This window comes from Pelodiscus sinensis, chromosome 6, assembly GCF_052426305.1.
Source record: "Pelodiscus sinensis isolate ZL-2025 chromosome 6, ASM5242630v1, whole genome shotgun sequence".
Lineage (NCBI taxonomy): Eukaryota > Metazoa > Chordata > Testudines > Trionychidae > Pelodiscus > Pelodiscus sinensis.
This window is the reverse complement of record NC_143057.1, coordinates 19,238,526-19,258,299: the sequence shown is the minus strand read 5'-3', so window position 1 is coordinate 19,258,299 and position 19,774 is coordinate 19,238,526. Positions and strand designations below refer to the sequence as shown.

At 46.6% G+C, this 19,774-nt stretch overlaps 1 protein-coding gene across 2 annotated transcripts in view; it reads left to right on the top strand.

Annotated features, from left to right (window-relative positions):
• The window catches only part of MTAP (methylthioadenosine phosphorylase), an 86,320-nt gene that overhangs the window by 23,783 nt on the left and 42,763 nt on the right, over nt 1–19,774 (top strand). For both annotated transcript variants that reach the window (XM_075931482.2, XM_075931483.2), the window contains exons 3-4: nt 9,317–9,375; nt 18,363–18,530. In XM_075931482.2, the coding sequence (XP_075787597.1) occupies nt 9,317–9,375; nt 18,363–18,530 (227 nt within the window). The remainder of the gene's footprint in view (nt 1–9,316; nt 9,376–18,362; nt 18,531–19,774) is intronic.

Sequence of the window (19,774 nt, the reverse complement as noted above, 5' to 3'; positions counted from 1 at the left end):
GGGGGTGCAAAGGAGACACTGCTCACAATACATTGCCGAGGGTTGATTGGAGTTCTCTGTGGATCCAGGTGATGGTGTGCCCAGTGTCCAGCATCTCACCACCCAGGACACTTTCTCAGTCTAGTTCCTCATCTGTGTATGTGCTTAGCATTGTTACTGTTCTTGCCATGAGACTTATGTCTCACCTGTAACAGAAGTTAGTAAGGCAGCCTAAACTTTCCCACTCTATTAGGCTCTGACCCAGCCTTATAAGAGTCAGTTAGGGTCTGGCACCTTTGAATCCCTTTGGAGTTACCCTTACTGGATCCCTCCATTTCTTCCAACAGCTGCAAGTACAACATAAGATATCTGTAGAAAAGACAATTGAACCTTGAGTCCCAATTGGGCTCAGCATACAATCCTCTTCCTCTCAAGGAGGCTTCTTTAACACCCTTGTCCAGGAGTCTTCAGGGGAGGTTTATTTTCTTCCCTACCTTCCCTTTCTGAGCTGAGTTGCTCCATTTTAAGCCTCTTCTGTAATTGGAAGATTCTCTGCATGTCAGGAGAGGTAGGGTGGTTTCCCTTTGTAGTCTGGTGTTAAAGTCTCTTTGTAGTAAGATACATGTAGTGAGGTCATTGAGACAATGCCCAGTCTGGTTAAAATGACAAGAAACTGTTTTTTCTTTGTGAAACCGTCTGATGTCTGATTTGTGGGCATTATTTCTTTGGTGAAGTGTCTGAGAAGTTTGTCCAATATACATAGCAGATGGACACTGTTGGCACATGATGGCATAAATTATATTTCTGGATGAACAGGAATGTGTGTTCTTGATCTTGTAACTGACGTAGTTAGGTCCAATGATGGTGTCAGCAGAGTAAATATGTGGACAAAGCTGGCAACAGAGTTTGTTGCAAGGGAAAGTTCCAGGGTTGGTATTAGTGTGGTATGTCCTGTGGTTGTTGGTAAGAATCATCCTGAGGTTAGGTGGTTGTCTATAGGAGATTCCCATAGTCATACAGACACACAAACTCTTTCAAATATATATTAGATTCAAAACCGGTTTTAGAATTTGGCTGGTGGAGATCTGTCTGAGAAAAGTAAAAGAAGAGAGCTGGGTAGGAGGGCTACAGGATGTGAGGATTATAGTTGGTTAGGAATTTGTCATTAAAATACTTTATAGTTAGAAAATGTCTATTTGTTGAAACCAATATTTTGTGGGAACATACTGGCTTTGCTGAAAGTTTCATGAGGAAAGGTTTTTCTGATCCAGAATGGAACCTCTAGGACTAGGCAATAGCAGAGAAAGACCCACTGCACTATAACGTGGGAGTGAACCAGGCTCAAGTCTCTGGCCTGCCAGATATAGGTCAAGTTTATACTGGCAAGTTACTGTGCAGTAAATTATCTCCCAGTACTGAAACTCCTGAGGTGTCTACCCTGGCAAGGCACTTAGTGGTCACTAACTCCGCAGCTGCTGCTCTTTCGGTAAACCACCTCGAAAGAAAAGTGTAGAGTTTGCTGCATTCTGGACTAGGGATGTAATAGTGTAGTCGATTAATCGATAAGCTCACGGAGAGCTCAGCCCCCTCCCAAAGACAGCGGCTACTGCTACCCCATGCTGCTGCCTCTCTATCAGAGGCAGTAGTGTGGGGCGACAGGCAGCCAGTCTGTGTTTTCCTTTCATCCCCCACCCCACCTGTGCAGTTCAAGCAATAAAGAGACCAGTGCTCAAAGAACAGGAGTTTGTATTTGGGGGAAACAGTAGGAAAATGGAAGAACTTGGAACCCGAAAGGGGAAGGGGACTCAGGAATGCCCGTGGAACTGCCTTTTTCCTTCCAAGGTCTTGGAGGATACAGTTGTCATTGAGGGTCTCCTCCCTCCCCGTGTCCTGTGGCCCCTGGGAGTGGAAGCATCAGGGCTGCGGGTGTCATCGGGGTGGATGGGATTCTGGGAGGAGGTCCTCCCCAGGCACGAAGCTAGGTGCTCCATCACAGCACACGGGGAGGCAAACATGGTCTTGTGTTGTTTGGCCTGCTGCTCACAGGCAGCTCTTCATTCCTGGCATTCCACAACCCAGTCCAGATGCTCTGCCTGCTTCTCCTCCATGAGGGAGCTCATGCAGTCTATCTGCTCCCAGAACATGTCCTCCCTTGTCTGCTTTTGCTTGTGGAAAGGGAAGAAGGACAATCCAAGAAACTACAGACCAGCCTCACCTCAGTCCCTGGGAAAATCATGGCGGGGATCCTTAAGGAATGCACTTTGACTTCATGCGCTCTCTCACTCCCAGGGGAATCAGGGTCTGTGGACAGGGGAGCAAAGGAAGTGTCCTGACCCCACCCCTTATGCCCAAAGCCTCGCCCCAGGGCGCTACAAAAATTTGTGAAGTGGCCCCTCTTCTAAAATTATTGCTCACCCCTGGTGTACAGAAAAAGGATGTTAGATATCGGGTACGTAACTGAATAGTCATTTAACAGCATGAATTCTTATCAGTTACATGTCTATTCGATAGTTCCTGAGGTCAGGGCCGGCAGCCAGTGCACTGATAGAGAGGCAGCGGCGTGGGGTGCCAGGCGGGAGCTGGTCCGCAAGCAGAGTTCATTTAAAAGCCAGCTCCCCATGCAGACCGGTTGCCTGCCACTGCACTTCTTTGAGTCGCCATTGGGGATAAGACAGTGACAATCCTTCACAATGAAAAGAGGGTAAACAAATCTGGAATCCTGATGATAAATTCCTTTCTTTAAAACCAGGCAGAATTAGTAGATATTTGAACTCATTTGTAGGATTAAAGAACCGGAAAGCGCACATGTGGATTTGTCTAGTCAAATATTCCAGGTTTGCCCGCGGGTGGGATCTTTTGAACATGGCCTCCACTGGGAACGCACTCCACAACGGTGAGGCATCTCCCGGGCAGGGTGAGCGCTGAAACACGCAAGCGGACGGGCTGGCTGGAACAGACGGGTACAGGGTGTCGACATTTCTAGACCCCAGGGAGGAGGTGCCAGGAGCACCGGGGCATTGTGGGAAGTGTTGTCTGCTTAGCCTTGTGGGCAGAGCTTGAGTGGTGCTGACTGGCTCACACTGACCATGTTTGCGTCTGGCACCGCAGCTTATGGCTTAATCTTTGTATTCATGCCCGTCAGTGTGTAAGAAGCTGTTTGCATATATATTTGCATGTATATGCAACCACTCTTAAGTTGCAGCCCTCGGCATGTACTGAGAGTATCATTGTGGTTCCCAGGGCTTCCAAAGTTGAGGAGCCCGGCTCTACAAGCTGCTCCTTGTCATTAGGGTTGCCAGATGGTCTCCCAAAAAATACTGAACACATGGGCTGAAAATTTGTTGAGAACCCCCCCACCCAAACCGAACACGCACCCTGTGTGGCTACTACCAAGAGCCACCAAACTGGGAACAAAGGGGGAGGCAGCAGAGCCTGCTCTGCTACCCAAAGCAAAGAGAGGCAGACACAATGGCAGGGCGGGGGAGGTGGGGGCAACCATGGGTAGGAAGGTGACTCCCCCATAGCTAGGTCTTTGGATGTCCCAGTGGGAAGAAGTAGAAATTCCACCCCAGTCAGTTTTGGCTGAGAGCCCATGGAAGGCCCCTAAATGCAACTACAAAGCACCTGTGGGCTTCTCTCCTGGACTACGGTGCCACAACCCGCTTGAACAGCGCTCAGGAGCGGGGACAGGGCTTCTCCTCCTCCCCAAGCCGTCACTTCTCCTCAGATGCAATAAGCTGAGGGCTCCCAGCCCTGATTGCGCCCCGCCTCCCAGCCACTCCCCCCACCCCCACCCGGCTTCTGCACGCAACCACAGGCTCCCAGCGCCGATCGCGGCCCCGCCTCCCAGCCACTCCCGCTGCCCCTGCCAGGCTTCCGTCCGGCACCCAGCCAGAAAAACAGAAAATACTGGACATTGCACATGTCCGGTATTTTCTGAATTTTTTACCAGACAGAGGGCACAAAAACCGGACTGTCCAGTAAAATACCGGACACCTGGTAATCCTACTTGTCATGCTCCTCAAAGCAAATGCACAGCAGAAAGATAGTTCTGTTGCTGCAGCTGAAAGGCAGGGCTTGCAAGAAACACAATGTTTCAAAAAGTTTTCTGTTCTGGTTGTATGTTGATACAATAAGTTTCCAAGGGAACTTCAAAAGACAGGACTGTGCTCTTTTTGCTTCTTTACAATCTGAAAAGCTGGAATTATTTTTTAAAGTTGTTGGTTTGTTACACTGGAATTAATGGGACTATTATGGCTGATGTTCTGTGATTTGCTAGAAGGCTTGTTGGAAGACTCAGGTGTATAGCTCTCAAATACTAACTAAACAGGCATGTTGTTAAGTCTTTAATACATATATTATTTCACCCTATGTTTATTAGAATTAAACTAAAGCGTTAGCTCCTAACACACCCAAACAGTCCAATCAGAAATGCAGTTACCTGTCAATTTCTCACACTGATATTCTACTATAGTGATAGGCAAAGCAGCTCCTCATAGTAAGCCATTGGTGGGCCTCCAGACAGGTTGCTTACCTTGTGTCTGCAGATATAGCCACTCACAGCTCCTGTTGACTGCAATTCACTGTTCTCAGCCAAGGGGAGCTACAGGAAGCAATGATCTGTGGCCAACAGAAACTATAATCACCCGTACCTGTGGAGGTGCAGGTAAACAAAGCATCTTGCGGCCAGATAGCAGCTTGCCCTTACAAGCTGCAACCCAGAGTTTGAAAACCCCTGCCTTCCAGGATCAGGGCCTATATTAATGTGTCGTGCTAATTTTTCACTTAAGTTTAATTTTGGTTATAACATGAGTTTCCTCCCATGTATATTGAACTGTTTAATAAAATGAAATGCCAAAGCTTTTGTATTCTCATTTTAAGCCACGGCTTGTTGTAATACAGTGCAGGGGTTCCCAAACTTTTTGACAAAGGGACCAGTAAATCCTTTCATGAGCTTTTGGAGGACTGGGAACATTCATTTGCATATTTTCATATTCATTAAGCAAATGATGAATATTCAAATAAGTTGTTTCTGGTCCTCCCAAAGCCCCCAGTGCCAGCATTAGCAAAGCTTTTGATACAGTCACCCACAATATTCTTGCCAGCAAGTTAAGGGAATATGGATTGGATAAATGGGCTGTAAGATGGACAGAAAGCTGGCTAGATCAGGGTTTCCCAAACTTTTTACTTTAGTTGGAACCCATTTTTTTTTCAGTACTGTTTTTTGCAGCCCAAAAATATAAACGCATGTAAAAAAAAGAATTAAAAATTAATACATTTACAGTGTTTCACCCGGCTGCATCATCCGCCCAGCCTGGGTCAGGGCTTGGGGGACCTGGCGCCGCATGGACATTCAAGGAGGCTAGAGCAGGAGCAGATTGGGGGTAGGGTATCTGCCTAGGAGGGAGGGTGCAAGGAAGGGTAGGGTTGCCAGGTGTCCAGTTTTGTACCAGACAGTCCGGTATTCGAGGGTTCTGTCTGGGAAACAAATTGAGAAATTTTCTAATCAGGTAAGTTTTATTATTATTAGGTGTATCAGTCTGTAGCTGCGAACTGCCTGGCTGGTAGATGTGCTCACATTGCCTGAGTGTCTCCCAGCCAGGCAGTTCGCAACTACTCAAGGGAGGGTATGGGGGGGGGGGGGGGAGAGAAATGGAATCCCTGGGGCCGGACTCACTCTTGTGCCTGGGTCTGTCCCGCTTCCTGCCGGCTGTTTCGCTCCCCACCCCTGCCTTCTCCTCCCAATCTCTCTCATCCAGCCCTGCTGCCCCCGTCCAGTCCTGCTTCCGGCGGCCGGTTTCCCCACTCCCCCCCCCCCGCTCCCTCCAACCAGACCCGCTGCCCGTGTCCAGCCCTGCTTTCAGCGGCTGGTTCTCCTGTCCTCCTCCTCACGATCTCCCCCGTCCAGCCCCCCCAACCCGTCCCCTGGCCAGCCCGCTGCCCCCATCCAGCCCTGCTTTCGGAGGCTGATTCTCCAGTCCTCCTCCTCCTGATCTCTCCCGTCCAGCCCCCCCCACAACCCGTCCAGCCCTGGTTCTGCCGCCTGCCCACCCCACTCTCTGCGGGACAGCCCCCTCCCCCCAATCTCCATGGGATGGCCCCGCTGCTCCCAACCCTGCTTCCGCCGACCGGCTGCCCCCCGATCTCTGCCAAACAGCCCTGCTACCTCCAATCCTGCTTCCCAGCAGCCGTTTCCCCCCCCCCACACACACACACATCTCCTCCCAGCCCGCCCCGCCCTGCTCCCCTCCTGGCAGCCACGCTGAGGCCCGGTATTTTTTTCCCCCAGGCCTTAGCACATAGTTTGGGAAATGCTGTTACAGTGCATATACAATACCTAATGCTAGAGCCCTGAGCAGACAAAAAAATGTGTATCCACATCCATATCCGCAAAAATGAGCCACAGATATCTGCATCCACATCTGCTTTATATCTGCAGATATCACAGATTTGCAGGGTTTTACCCATTGCTAATGAAATTACAACTATAGAATTCAGGGAAAAAAATAACTGAATTGTTTCTTATTTCCTAATGCTTACATTAAAAAGTTAATTCATTGCTTGTGGGAGGTACAAGATTAACAAATTTTGAAGTTCTTCCCATTTACTCACACAGTCCTGAGCCTGTTAAATGACACATCCGCATAGAAGCCCATTGATTTCAGTACGATTGATTACAGGTTTTAGGGATCCTGTGGGATCTGAACCATATGAATACTGCAAAAGAATACGCTTCCCACACAGTTGCTGGCAGGACAATGATCTGAAAAGACTTTTCCAAGGGTGAGAGGACAGTTAAGTCTTCCATGTACATTAAGCCCCCGAATTAAATGCTGAGACAGCCAATAAAAAAGGTCAACTGTAATGATTATTTCCAATATGCACAATTTCCACTGAGAATTTTACTAAACTCAGCAGCTAATCTCATATACAGTAAAGGAACTGTCAGATATGATCCATTTTGTTTATGATATTCTAGCCTGAATTCAAGGCACTGACTTAGAAGTGAAAGGATCTTGGCTCCATATGAGATGCTTGTTTTAGTTTTGGGAGAAGGATGGGAAGATGGAAGGATACAAATGAGTAAGTCCCCTTCATCCCCTCCCCATTACTCTTGCAGATTTTACAGGGTGGTGGAAAATTCAAATTCCTACCTCTAATTCAGCTTTCCTCCACCTTATTACTTCCCCACCACTGCCAATTGTGACTATCCACGCATACTCCATAATTGCCTGTGTCCCTTACACTCACAAAGTCTTCTTCAACATCACTTTGGTTGCAAGGTATGGTTTTCCTTCCAGATTTTGGATCTTACAAGGTGGCACTACACCCCATGAAAAAGACATACAGGTTTAGGTTTCCACACAAGTTCCTCCTCATAAAATAACCATTGCTGCCACATATGGTATGTCTTATGAACTGTACTGGCATGAGACAGTATACGTAATGTATACAGCTCTCAGTCTTCTATTTTGCAGATAATATGGAAGATTTGAGTTTAAATTTCTAGTTTTTATACACTTATGTGAAGTCACTTTTCTGCCTCAATTCCCCACCTGTAAAATGGGAATTACACCACCCCTTTTCTTCCATCTTTTGCCTGGCTAGTCTATTTAAATGGAAAGCTCTTTGTGGTTCTGGAGCAGGGAATGCCTCTTACTATGTGCTCGCACTGTAGGGTATACACAGTTAGCTAAACAAACAGATGTGCATATAGACATGCAACCTTTGCTCCAGCCACTTTTGCTTGGTAAGAGGACTGGAGTAATATAAAGCCTGTAAAAGCCCAGAATCTGGATTGTGGGGAATTCCTCCCTGCACAGGAGCAGCAAAAGTCAGACATAAGGCTGTCTCCCAAAGATCCCCTTGTATATCTTGGTGTAGGGGGAATACCAGGATGGGGTCCCAGCATGTAATATTGCAGGTATTCTAAGTATTGGTGGGACCCATAGACTGCTGTACTTTAGAAAGGCCCGCAGGGCTGTCTAAATTATTCCATACGCTATGGAGATGCCCAGATTTGGAAAGGTGCAAAGGTAGGTTAAAACCATCATGTGCCGTTCCTGGGCTGAGAGTTCTCCATTGTGCTTCTAAACTCATCGGCTGTGTCTACACTGGCATGAATTTCCGGAAATGCTTAAAACGGAATACTATTCCGTTTTCAGTTTTTCCGGAAAAGGAGCGTCTACATTGGCAGGCTGCTTTTCCGGAAAAGCGTCTGTGGCCAATGTAGACACGCTTTTCTGGAAAAGAGCCCCGATCGCCATTTTCGCGATCGGGGCTTTTTTCCGGAAAAGACTACTGGGCTGTCTACACTGGCCATTTTCCGGAACAGTGTTCCGGAATAAGGACTTATGCCCGAGCGGGAGCAGAATAGTTTTTCCGGAATAGCGGCTGATTTTGTACAGTAGAGCATCGTTGCTTTTCCAGAAATTCAAGGGCCAGTGTAGACAGCTCGCAGCTTATTCCGGAAAAGCGGCTGATTTTCTGGAATAAGTGGCCCAGTGTAGACACAGCCATCGTGTTTAAAGAACAGTGGATGTGGGGAGGAATGTATTCCTGTATTCTCTTCCACACTTGGTAGTCATAACACCTTGATTTTCTCAGTCATAAGCTGACTGGGATACATGTACAAACCCCACCCAAAGGTGCTAAAGGATAATACTGGACCCAAGTGGCCCAGAACTGTCATTCATGCTTAAATTTGACACTTTACGAATGGGCCTTAACAAAGATGCCAACTACCTTACACATTACAAAGATAACTTCCACAATCATCACCCCTAATATCATTATCTCATAGACACTAACCTCCCCTCTCCCTCCCTCCCTTCCACACACACACCCTCTGCTCTAAAATCTGATTTGTCAATTTTATATGTTTCACATTTTTTTGATTGTATCCCTTTGGTATATATGGTCATGCCAATTTTCTTCCACAATTTGATCTGAGGAAGTGGGTCTGGCCCACAAAAGCTCATCACCTAATAAACTATCTTGTTAGTCTTTAAAGTGCTGCATAGTCCTGTCTTTTGTTTCAGCAAGACCAGACTAACAGGACTGCATATCTGTTACTACGTTTGAACAGCTGTGTGAAATGTGTGATTGGACTTCAGATGTTAGCAATGCTATTAATACGCTGAGAACCTGTAATTGAAAGACATGTCCTTCCAGTTCCAGACTGTTTTTGATAATGTCACATTAAGTTGCAATTATTTATGAGTTGAAGAAAATGAGTCAACTTTCATTTCTTTTCATAGTGATATTGATCATGTCTAAATATCAGTAAATGTTTCTAATCATGCTGACATGTTGTGACTTGTTTTGTTTTTTTCAGCCATCAGATGCTTTGATTTTGGGCAAGATAAAAAACGTTGACTGTGTGCTTCTAGCAAGGTAAAGAGCTCTTCAAAGGATTTTTGTATTTCTTGTTTCTTAAATAAAGTTGTTTGTCTTAGATATTTTCTTTTTCTATCAGAAGGACTAACTACTTCTTATGACTATCAAATTTAGGTCTGAACCTGTAAAGGGCAGAACTTCCATTGACTTCAGTTAGGGAAGAATCAGGAGCTTAATAATATAATTTTGTCCCTTTACAGCAGGGTTTCCCAACCTATGGGTCGGGACCCAAATATAGGTCACCATTACATTTCAAAAGGGTCACCAGGGGACTCCCCAGCTGGCTCTTAAAGAGCCATTCACACATTTTTTGAATTGCTCTGGGTCACTAAGTCTTCCTGACTTGTCAAAATGGGTCCCCATCTTTGCAGAGTAATTCAGATACCTGGAACACTTGTAAACACTCTGTTCATTCACAAACCATAGCTCAATTTCAACCTCCACTGGTTGTTTTAGTGCTATTATAGCCTGGAAGCTGTTCTGATTTAAGTAGTGCTTCCAGGCAGAATTGATCCTACAAGGATACAATCCACTTTTCAGTGACAAGTATGAGCACCGTACTGTTTCAGGTTTAAAATGAAAGCATCTGCAGTAGTAGAAAAATCTGCTTTGTGGTGTTTTCCAATAGAGATTAAAATACAGTAAAAGTGTACTATGCCTTTAATTTGTGGTAAAATGTATGACAACTGTTTCAGACATTTAGTTTTCTCCAAATCGTTCTGGGGTCATTTGTAAGGATGGCGAGAGGTGGGGATGGAATTTTGAAGAAATTTTATCCAGCCATGTTTGAGTTTAGTAAGGGCACTTGCTAGGTTTTTTTTTTTTTACTCTAATTTACATCTAGTCATGATGACAACAAATTGAAGATTAAAACTTTGCATGTCAATGGTTCTTAAGTATCAATAGCACAGTTCCTTTTTGTGAGGCATGTGGTTATTTTATAGATCAGTGGTTCACGATTTTTTTTATACTGCGGACCGGCAAACACGTTCACAAACTTTTGGCAGATCAGTAACATACACTTGCATGTTCATTATGCAAATTATGGATATACAGATATTCAAATAAAATGTTACCAGTCTGCCAGAAGCCCCAGCCACCCACCCCCAGAGCCTTCCAGCACTAGCCCTGCCCCGCCCCCCTCACCTAGGCCTGCGGTGCCTCCCAACTACCAGCTGAGTGCTGCTGCCTGGGTTGCAGCTGCTCTTAAGGCTGCTGTGCTGGGCTCCATGTGGCCCTCCCGCTGCACAGTGAATAACTCTTCTGTATCCGGGAGGAGACCCCATTTCTGCCCAGCACTGGTTGACTGAGATGCGGGGCAGGACATGCCTCTCCCAGCAGCCGCAGCAGGAGGGGAGGCGCTATGCGGTATACCCCAGACCAGCGAGCAGTTCACATACCAACAGTGGGTTTCATCCCACACCTCAGCAAAATCATTCTATCGAATACCCTCTACATAGAAAATAAAAGGAAAAAGAAAATCCAGCCTTAAAAATTATTTGCAAAAAAAATCGATATGTTGTCTACACTGAAAAACACTGTCGCGTCTGTAAAACCAGTGAAGTTATGCCATCACAAGGAACTGAAGGCTATGCAATTATGAGGGGAAAGGGTTTTTAGTCAAACTATTGGAAAACTTTGTTGTTGTTAATGCCTGTTTATCTCCAGTGAATGCTTGGTTGTAAAGTTTATTTTCTTTAAGAGATTGGGAGAACTGCAATGTGTGTGCTTGTGCTGAAACTTTAGTGATTGAAAGCTCACAATATAAATCTTTGAGATTTCTAAGAGATCATCCAGCAAAACTAGGGAAAATTAGATTTAGCGTTATGGATACAGCCAAGGTTTAATTTTTTTATTAGAAAAGGGGACAGAAATCTCCCATATTTTTCTTTTCTATTGTCGTCTTTTTCTCTAATTAAGTCACTGTCATGTGGGCAGTAATATGAGAGAGAGAGAGAGAGAGAGAGAGAGAGAGACTTTGACAGATTGTGTGAGTTAGTGTATGTGGCACACAGACAGGAGTGAGGCAATCTGGGGGTGGGGATGTGACAGAGTGTGTGTGTGCTTGCAGCTGCATACATGCTGCTGGATGTAAGTTTTCACACACTGCTTTTCAGCTGGATGGGCCAGATAGAAACGTCAGAGGCAGCTAGTGTTTGGGTGCTCAGTGCTGGGTTTACAATGCCACCGGGTTCCATAGAGCTGGGCCTGTGCTCAGAAGGGGCCCTGTCCTGCTCTGCTTGCACTGTACTCTGAAGCCCCGCCAGCCTGCTGTCTGCCATCCCATGCCATCACCTGCTGGCTTGTCTCTGCCTCCTGACCATACCTCAGTGCTCCTCCAGCTCTGGGCAGTCTCTGCTCTACCACCTGTGGGGCTCCACCTGTCTCCCTGGTAAGGATGTTAAGGACTAGTTGACTATCCAGTAAGCAAATACTTATCAGATAGTCAAGTTGACTAGTCGCTTCTTCCCCCTTCCTCCCCTTGCTGCCTCTGTCAAATAGAGAAAACAAGGAGGGAGGGGAAGCGAGAGTACTTCAAAGCATCAGCGCCGCATGGAGCCCGGGGTATGAGCTCCGTGTAGTGCTGCCGCTTTGAAAAGCTGTGGTGATGTTTCAAAGGGGCAGCACAACACAGCTGATCCCCGTGGTGTATGAAGGCACGGACTCCGGCCAGTGCAAGCACGAAATCATTTTATTGCAAGATTACAACTATCTTTATACCCTCTCAAACTTCCCAAAAGTCCACATCCTGCTTTTCATAAACTGTGCTTCTTCACAGTCCCAAACACAGCATTCTCGAAGGTTGTTGACTCAGGAAGATGTTGTTATTGTTGGCTCATGACTCTTGCTTGGTTTCATCCTTGGGATGCCCTGTCACGCGGCCAAAGCACTATATTTGTTGATTCTCTACAGATCCCTGGCTCCATGCGGCACTGCCCCTTTAAAACACTGCCACAGTGTTTCAAAGCGGCAGCACCACATGGAGTCCAGAGTTAGCTGAGGGCTCCCTAACTGACCCCGGCTTCCATCCAGCATTTCCATGGAACCCGAAGTCAGCTGGGAAGTCCCCAGCTGATCCTGGGCTCTGTGCAATGCTGCTGCTTTGAAATGCCGTGCAGAGCCCAGGATCAGCTGGGCCATCTCCATTTTATATACAGAATTAAGTTTACAATTCTTGAAGGTGGATATGGCCCGTGTGTTAATAGGTTACTGTTTGAGAGTGGTGGGCAGTGTGATGTAAGCTGGGTGCTTGTGCAGCCACTCAGGAATCCCAGTGCCCCCCAGCTGATTAGTAAAGCAACTACGTAGTGTTTCTGCTGGTGGTGCACATTTGCACGTGCTTCAGTGCATATAACGAAATGTATTCTGCACATGGAAGGAAAAGATTAGAGCAGTGGTTCTCAAAGTGCAGTCTAGGGACCACTAGTGCTCCGCAGCTGCCTCCCAGGTGGCCTGCGACGGAAGCTCACACTCTGTCCTCCCCCATGCAACGGGGAGCCCGCACAGCCGCTGCAGCCTCGTGATCAGTGTGCAGCCAGGAGGCTACAGCACCAAGTCCGGGTGGCAGGCGGGGAGGTGAAGAAAGAAAACTCCTCCCCCCGCACACATGGGCTGCGGAGCTACATGTGGAGGAGCGCTGCCACCATGGAAAGAGCAGTGTGTCCCTCAGTTGGTCCACCGGGTCAGGTAGCAGGTTGGGCTGCACGGGGCGTGGGTGGGCAGGATGGGCTCTCGTGGTGTGCGAGTGGCTGGCGCTCTCCCTCCCCCCCAGCAGTAGGTTGGGTTGGGCTGTGCCCGGCAGCGGTGAGAGCAGGTGACGCTGGGACTGAGGACCCCACAAATGCAGGAGGCAGGGGGGGGCTCAGGGTCCTTCTAGGCTTTATACCCTTGGGTACTTGGTCTGGGAGGAGGGGCCGAGCAGCAACTCAGCCCCTGAGGGCATCATGGGCTGGACTCCTGCAGGACCCCATCCTCTGCAGGGTTAGACACCCCGAGGTCACCTACTCACCCACACCTGCCTTGCTGTGCCAAGCTCAGCCTCCCTACCACCTGCCCCTCCATTTCCCTGAACCCTCTCAGGGTACGTCTACACTACCCCGCTAGTTCGAACTAGCGGGGTAATGTAGGCATACCGCACTTGCAAATGTGGAATGAGGAGTAACGGTAGTTCGGACTAGGAAGCCTAGTCCGAACTACCTAGTTCGTGCCGCGTGTAGCCGCGCGGCACGGGGTTCGAACGAGTGGGGATTTAAAAATGGCGGCGCCCAGTTTATGCAAATGAAGCCCGGGAAATTCAAATCCCGGGCTTCATTTGCAAGTGCGGTATGCCTACATTACCCCGCTAGTTCGAACTAGGAGGGTAGTGTAGACATACCCTCTGTCACTCAACCCCCCAGCTTTAGACCCAGGCACTCCCTGCCCCCATCTCTCTGCCCCTCGCCAGACACCCTACTCCCAGCCTGCTTCTGCATCCTACCTCCCACCCAGACCTTGCACCCCACCTCCCTCCCAGATCCTGCACTCATCCCTACCCCATTCACTAATAGCCCTTTCCCACACACTGAACCTCTCATTTTTGTTCCCACCCCAGACCCTGAAGGGGTTCATAAAATCCTAACTCTGGAACGCCAGAAAAGTAAATCTGGCCTATGGGAAGCCCTGAACCTCAGTCCTCCCTGTCCCTTCTCTTCCCCTCCCCTTGCCCCGTGTTGCTGAAATGCCAGACAAGTGAGGTGCCTCGGTTGAGGGCCCCATCAGTGCGGGTTTTGGAGGAGTTTTTTTCCTTCTCTCTTGTGTAGTCCCCCAACTCATTTTTCTGTGGGTCAGTGGCCCCCTGACACAATAAAGTTTCCCCACATCCGCCATAAAGAAGATATTGAAACCTTATGTGTTGGATATAAATGAAGTTTGATAAATTAACATGAGCAAGTTAAAACGCTTAATTTGTTTAATAATTTAAACCAGCCTCTCTAGCTGCAGCAGTAGCAAAATGGCTTGGGCATAATTATGTAATTAGCGGTAAGTTTCCATTAGCAACTGGTGGTTGGCGGAAAGGTATACATTGAGCCAGGTTTTCCATTGGCCAAAAAGCTTAAGAACCACTGGATTAGAGGGAGTATTGCTAGAGGTGGTTTGCTAGAGGGTGGTTTCTGTTTTGTCTGTCTTTGTAATTTTATTTTCCTCTTTTTTGTCTCTAAGTTCTATTGTGGCCAATTGCAGTTGCTGAGTGTGGCTATCACATCTGGCTGGATCTCTCCTATATTTGTTTCTTTGGGTGCTCTTTGTCTTTTGCTTTGTTTCCACTGAACTTTTTCCCTTTTGATTCTTTTCAAGGCCTTAAATATCTAGTTTTATTAAAGAAGAGGTCATGGAATATTTCCCTGTAAAAAGATAAAATGTCCTATTACATAAACCCTGAAAACTGAAAGACATTCTAGGTAACAGAAGAAATCAGTAAATTGGGTGAGCTGAAGAATTTGGGGTTAGCCATATCACTTACCATGACACTTCATGTAATTACTGTTTCCTTAGTTATTTTGGTCAAAATAAGCTAAATTCTATCCTCTGGTAAAACCTGTATTATATCCAAGGATTTATCCATGCAACTCCCATTAATATGACTGGGGGCTGTGTTGCTACCTCCCCCATGTTACTTTGAAATACAATACTGTCAAACTGATATCCCATTTGTATTGCTAGTCTGGGGAGACTTTGGTCCTTTCCTTGCACTCATGTTTAGGTAACTGTTTTTTTTCTCTGCAATCTATGACTTAATGTGTTTTTACTACTCCTCCCTCCCCCTCTAGGGATGTTAGATATTGTGTCGTTTAATAGTCATGAAATCTTTGCAGTTGCACGACTATTTGAGACTCCCCGGGGGTGGGCCCAGCATCCAGTGTGCTCCTGGGGAGCCTCCTGCCACTTTGTGCTGCTGCCTCTGTATCAAGCAGCAGTGTGGGATGGCAGGCAGGGGCCGGACTGCCAGGAGAGCCAGTTTAAAAACCAGCTCCCCACACAGACAGGCTGCCTGCCTGATAGAGGCAGCAGCCCCTGTCTGTGGGGAGTTTGGACCTCCCTCTCCCCCCCCCCCCAGCAGAGGCTGCTGCCGCGGACCAGCTTCTGTCCACGGTCGGCCCAGATTGCTATGGATACAGGCTGCTTTGTGGCAGCTTCCCTTCCCCTCTATCAGAGGCAGCCACGTGGGGCGGGCAGTAGGTGGCACTGTGGAGCTTGTGCTGCAGGGAAACCAGCTTTTAAGCGGGCTCCCACCAGCATAGGCTCCTACCTGTCTCCCCTCACTGCCTCTGTAGGAGGCAGCAAGGGCAGGGGGGCAGGCTCCCCACACGTATCGACTCCCTCCTACCCAGGCTTCTCAGTTAATTGTGTAGTCAACTACATGTTGGCATTCCTATTCCTCTGTCCAGCAAGAAAATTGTACTCTGAGAGACAGATATACAAACTGGAACTTATAGTGTATATATGCATGCTTTTATATATATTTTTTAAAATATATACTACGATTCCCAAGGACCCTCCCCCCCAAAAAAAATCCTGGTAGCCTTATCCTGATATTGGGCATACACCATATTATTTTTGTTCTGCTTGTTTGACAGTGAGCGTCGAACATGACTCTCCCGTATACCTCGATCAGTGTAGAACTTGACTGTCTGGACTGACATGGATTCAAATAGGGATGTTAAAAAGAGGATAATTGGGTAACCGCATAACCACTGAAAATCTCAGCAGTTACATGTACCTCCAGCATGGGGCAGCAGCTGGATTGTAGTGTATACCGGCTCCTGCCTTCCATCCTGCTCCCAGGGAGCTGGCTACTGCCCTGTGCTGCTGCCTCTGATACAGAGGCAGCAGCACGGGAAAGCACTGGCTCCTCAGGAGCGGGGCAGGAGCTTGCGTGTAGCCATTAATGGTGAGCAATAAACCCAGGCTTATCAGTTAACCATTTAAATGGTTATACTTTTACATCCCTAGGTTCAAAATTCTTTTGACATACTGTTTGACTGTTGTGTTGTAGTCTAAAAATGGACTGTCTTACCATTCTGAAGATGCTGGGTAAGCCATAGTAGACACTAGTTTATCAAACCTGGATGTAAGATTTTAGTGTAGACTTGGGATATGAATGGGTAACTGGTTAAACAGTTACCTGGTAAGCGTCACCCTTAATGGATGATGTTTACTGGTCATCATGAATAACCAGTACCCAGAAGCAGCCTCGCTGGGCCCCCTGTGTGGAGCTGTCAGCTCCCAGTCTGTGCGCTCTTTCAGCTGGCAGCCCCTGTATGGGGTGTGTGTGTGTGTGGCTGCGGTAGCTCCTTCATGCGGCAGATGCCACTCTAGTCTGACCTCAGCAGGCGGGCGGGCTCCCCAGCTCTGCTGGAGTAGCCCTGCCCCTGACCACCACCCCTTTAATTGATTAAACACAGTGTCAGCACTGCATTTAACCATTTAACCAATTAAACAGAATTTTATATCCCTAGTGTAGACTTAGGGCATGTGTAGACTACATCCCTCTTTCGAAAGAGGGATGTAAATTAGACAGATCGAAATTGCAAAGGAAGCCGGGATTTGAATTTCCTGCACTTCATTTGCATAATGGCAGCCACATGTTCTTTTGAAAAGGGGCTTTTCGAAAGTGAAACCGACATCTAGACACGGTTCTTTCAAAAAAACACACCCCTTTTTTGAAAGATCCTGTACTCCTCATTTTTTGGGTGGCTCTTGTACATTTCAAAGGAAGAGGCACAATGGGATAGAGCCCTTTATCAACTAATTGAGTAGTAAATGGAAATTCCTGATTAGCTGATTAATCAAAATTTAACATCCCTAGTGTAGACCTAGCTCAAGGGTCCATATAGCATTGTCTTCCAAAGAAGGAGAAGGAAAGACTTAGTCAGACATCTTTCCTACCATGATTTAGGACAGTGTTTCTCAACCAGTGGTACACGTACCCTTAGGGGTACTTGAGAGAAGTCTGGGGGGTAGGTTAACACAACTGAAATTTGGAGAAAATTGAATTTTTGTTTAAAGTTTTACAGCGCTTTATTATTTTTGTACTTTTTACACCCAAAAATTTAATCGCCCGCCCAGCTACGATTAAGTTGTTTAAACAAATGTGTTGCAATGGTAGAAAAAAATTTGATGTGTCTCAAAACTGTAGGTACTGGGGGCACTTATAATTTTTTTTTAAAAGGGTACTTCATAAAAAATAGGTTGAGAAACACTGATTTCATGCATCTGACGAAGTGAGTCTTTGCTCATGAAAGCTTATGCTCCAATACATCTGTTAGTCTGTAAGGTGCCACAGGATTCCTTGTCACTTTTGCTGATCCAGACTAACACGGCTACCCCTCTGATACTTGATTTAGGAAATACCATGTTTTTCAAGAAGATTGGGGTGTAATATATCCCCCCCCTCCTTAGCATATTTTTTTATTTTACTATATTAACTCTGTGGAAGCTGTGGATGGAAAGGCGAATTAGATGCTCTTCTGCCCGTTTTATCATTAGACATTGCTGGTTTTATTCTGAGTGTAGAATGTAGAATCTTATCTTTACTAGCAAAGTTGTAAGAAATGAAGGAACTCAGCTTGACTTTAAGATACCAGATGGTGCTCATAATGCTAACACAAAAACAACCTTTATATGTATAACATTAAGTATATCTAGTGCTGGTGAGGGGATGAGTGAGAGAGGAAGAATACCACAGTATCACAGAGCCACTTTTATTATAACAGCACTGGAACATGATACTAAAAGTAATAATGGGAGCCGAGTGAATGGAACCTAGAGACTCAATTTTTGTGGGGGACCTCATGCACAACTAAATCCTATAAATGGAGTATGGTATATGGGAAGTTGAGTACTGTCAACGTCAAGTTTTCAGAAATCTAATTTTTTTTAAATAGGTGGGTACTTTTTATTTACCTTTTGAGTTTTCTTATCTTGCTTCCCGCTTGTCTTTGCAGGCATGGAAGACATCATACTATTATGCCAACAAATGTCAACTTCCGTGCCAACATCTGGGCATTGAAAGAAGAGCGTTGTACTCATATTTTAGTAACTACTGCCTGTGGTTCATTAAGAGAAGAAATACAGCCTGGAGATATTGTTATGATTGACCAGTTCATTGACAGGTAAAGGAGCAACATGATGTTTTGTAAAGTAAAGCCATCCAGTCACGTTTGCTTTTATCTTAAATTGCAAATGGATTAGGACAGAAAATGTCTTTTTGTTATGTTTGCACAGAGGGCTCCTGCTCCATGACTGGGGCTCCTTGGTGATGCTGCTGATCATAGTTAATAAACATTTAAGGCTTGTTGGCTTGAACTTGCAGTCTTATTGGAGCCAAAAAGGGAACTTCTTATGGGGGGGGGGGTTGACTTCATTTCATGGAGGGAGTGATCTTGATGATTTTATTATTGTATTATGATGCCATCTAGAGGCCTGCAACAAAACCACTGTGGTAAGTGCTGTACAGGGGTGGGCGATAATTTTTGATGGGGGGAGGGGTGCACTCCAGAGAATTTGGTGAGTGGTCAAGGGCCACACTTTTCTATGATATTAATGGAGGGAGTACAGGGTCTGGGACAAGTTGGGTGCAGGAGAGAGCTCTGGGCAGGGGATTTGGATGCAGGAGCAGATTTGGGGTCTGGGAGGGTGTTTGGGTGAAGGAGGGGGGTTGTGACCTGGGATAAGAGATTGGGATGCAGAGAGAGTGCAGGATTTGGGAGAGGAGTTGGGAGCAGGAAAGGATTCTGACATAGGGGAGGGAAATGGGGGAGGAGCAGAGGGTTTGGGTTGTGACTTGGGGCAGGAAGAGATTGTGATCTGGGTTAGGGATAAAGTAGGGGCTGTGGTGCCAAGTGCAGGCTATGGCTGGCAGGCACTTACCCTAGGCGACTCCCAGCCAAGAGCCCCGTGGTAACCTCAGGCAGGCTATCTGGCTGCCGCATCCCTACATGTCATTCAAAGTGGCCGGCTGTGGAGCCAGCTTGTGTGTCTGTACAACAGGTACTTGGGGGAAAGAGGGATTCTGCACACTGTGCAGAGACACATGCTGACTGAGGGTATATTACAGGGTAGCTGGTGTACATGCTCCATTGTGTGTAAAGGGAGCAATGTTACAGGCTATAACCACTGAAGTTAACCAGTCCCTGTCTCTCCAACACTAACCCTGATCATGTAGAGCAATATCTGTATTAGAGATGGGCTCAAATCACAATGTTCTGAATCCTAAGTGTGCAGGTAAATGTTTCCAAGATTTTACTTTGGACAAATGTCCCGAGTGCATGTTTGGTAAACATAGATGCAGTGACAACCAAGTTAGCAGATCTTTATTGAGATAGTAAACAACCAAGGCTATCATTTTCAAAATCGG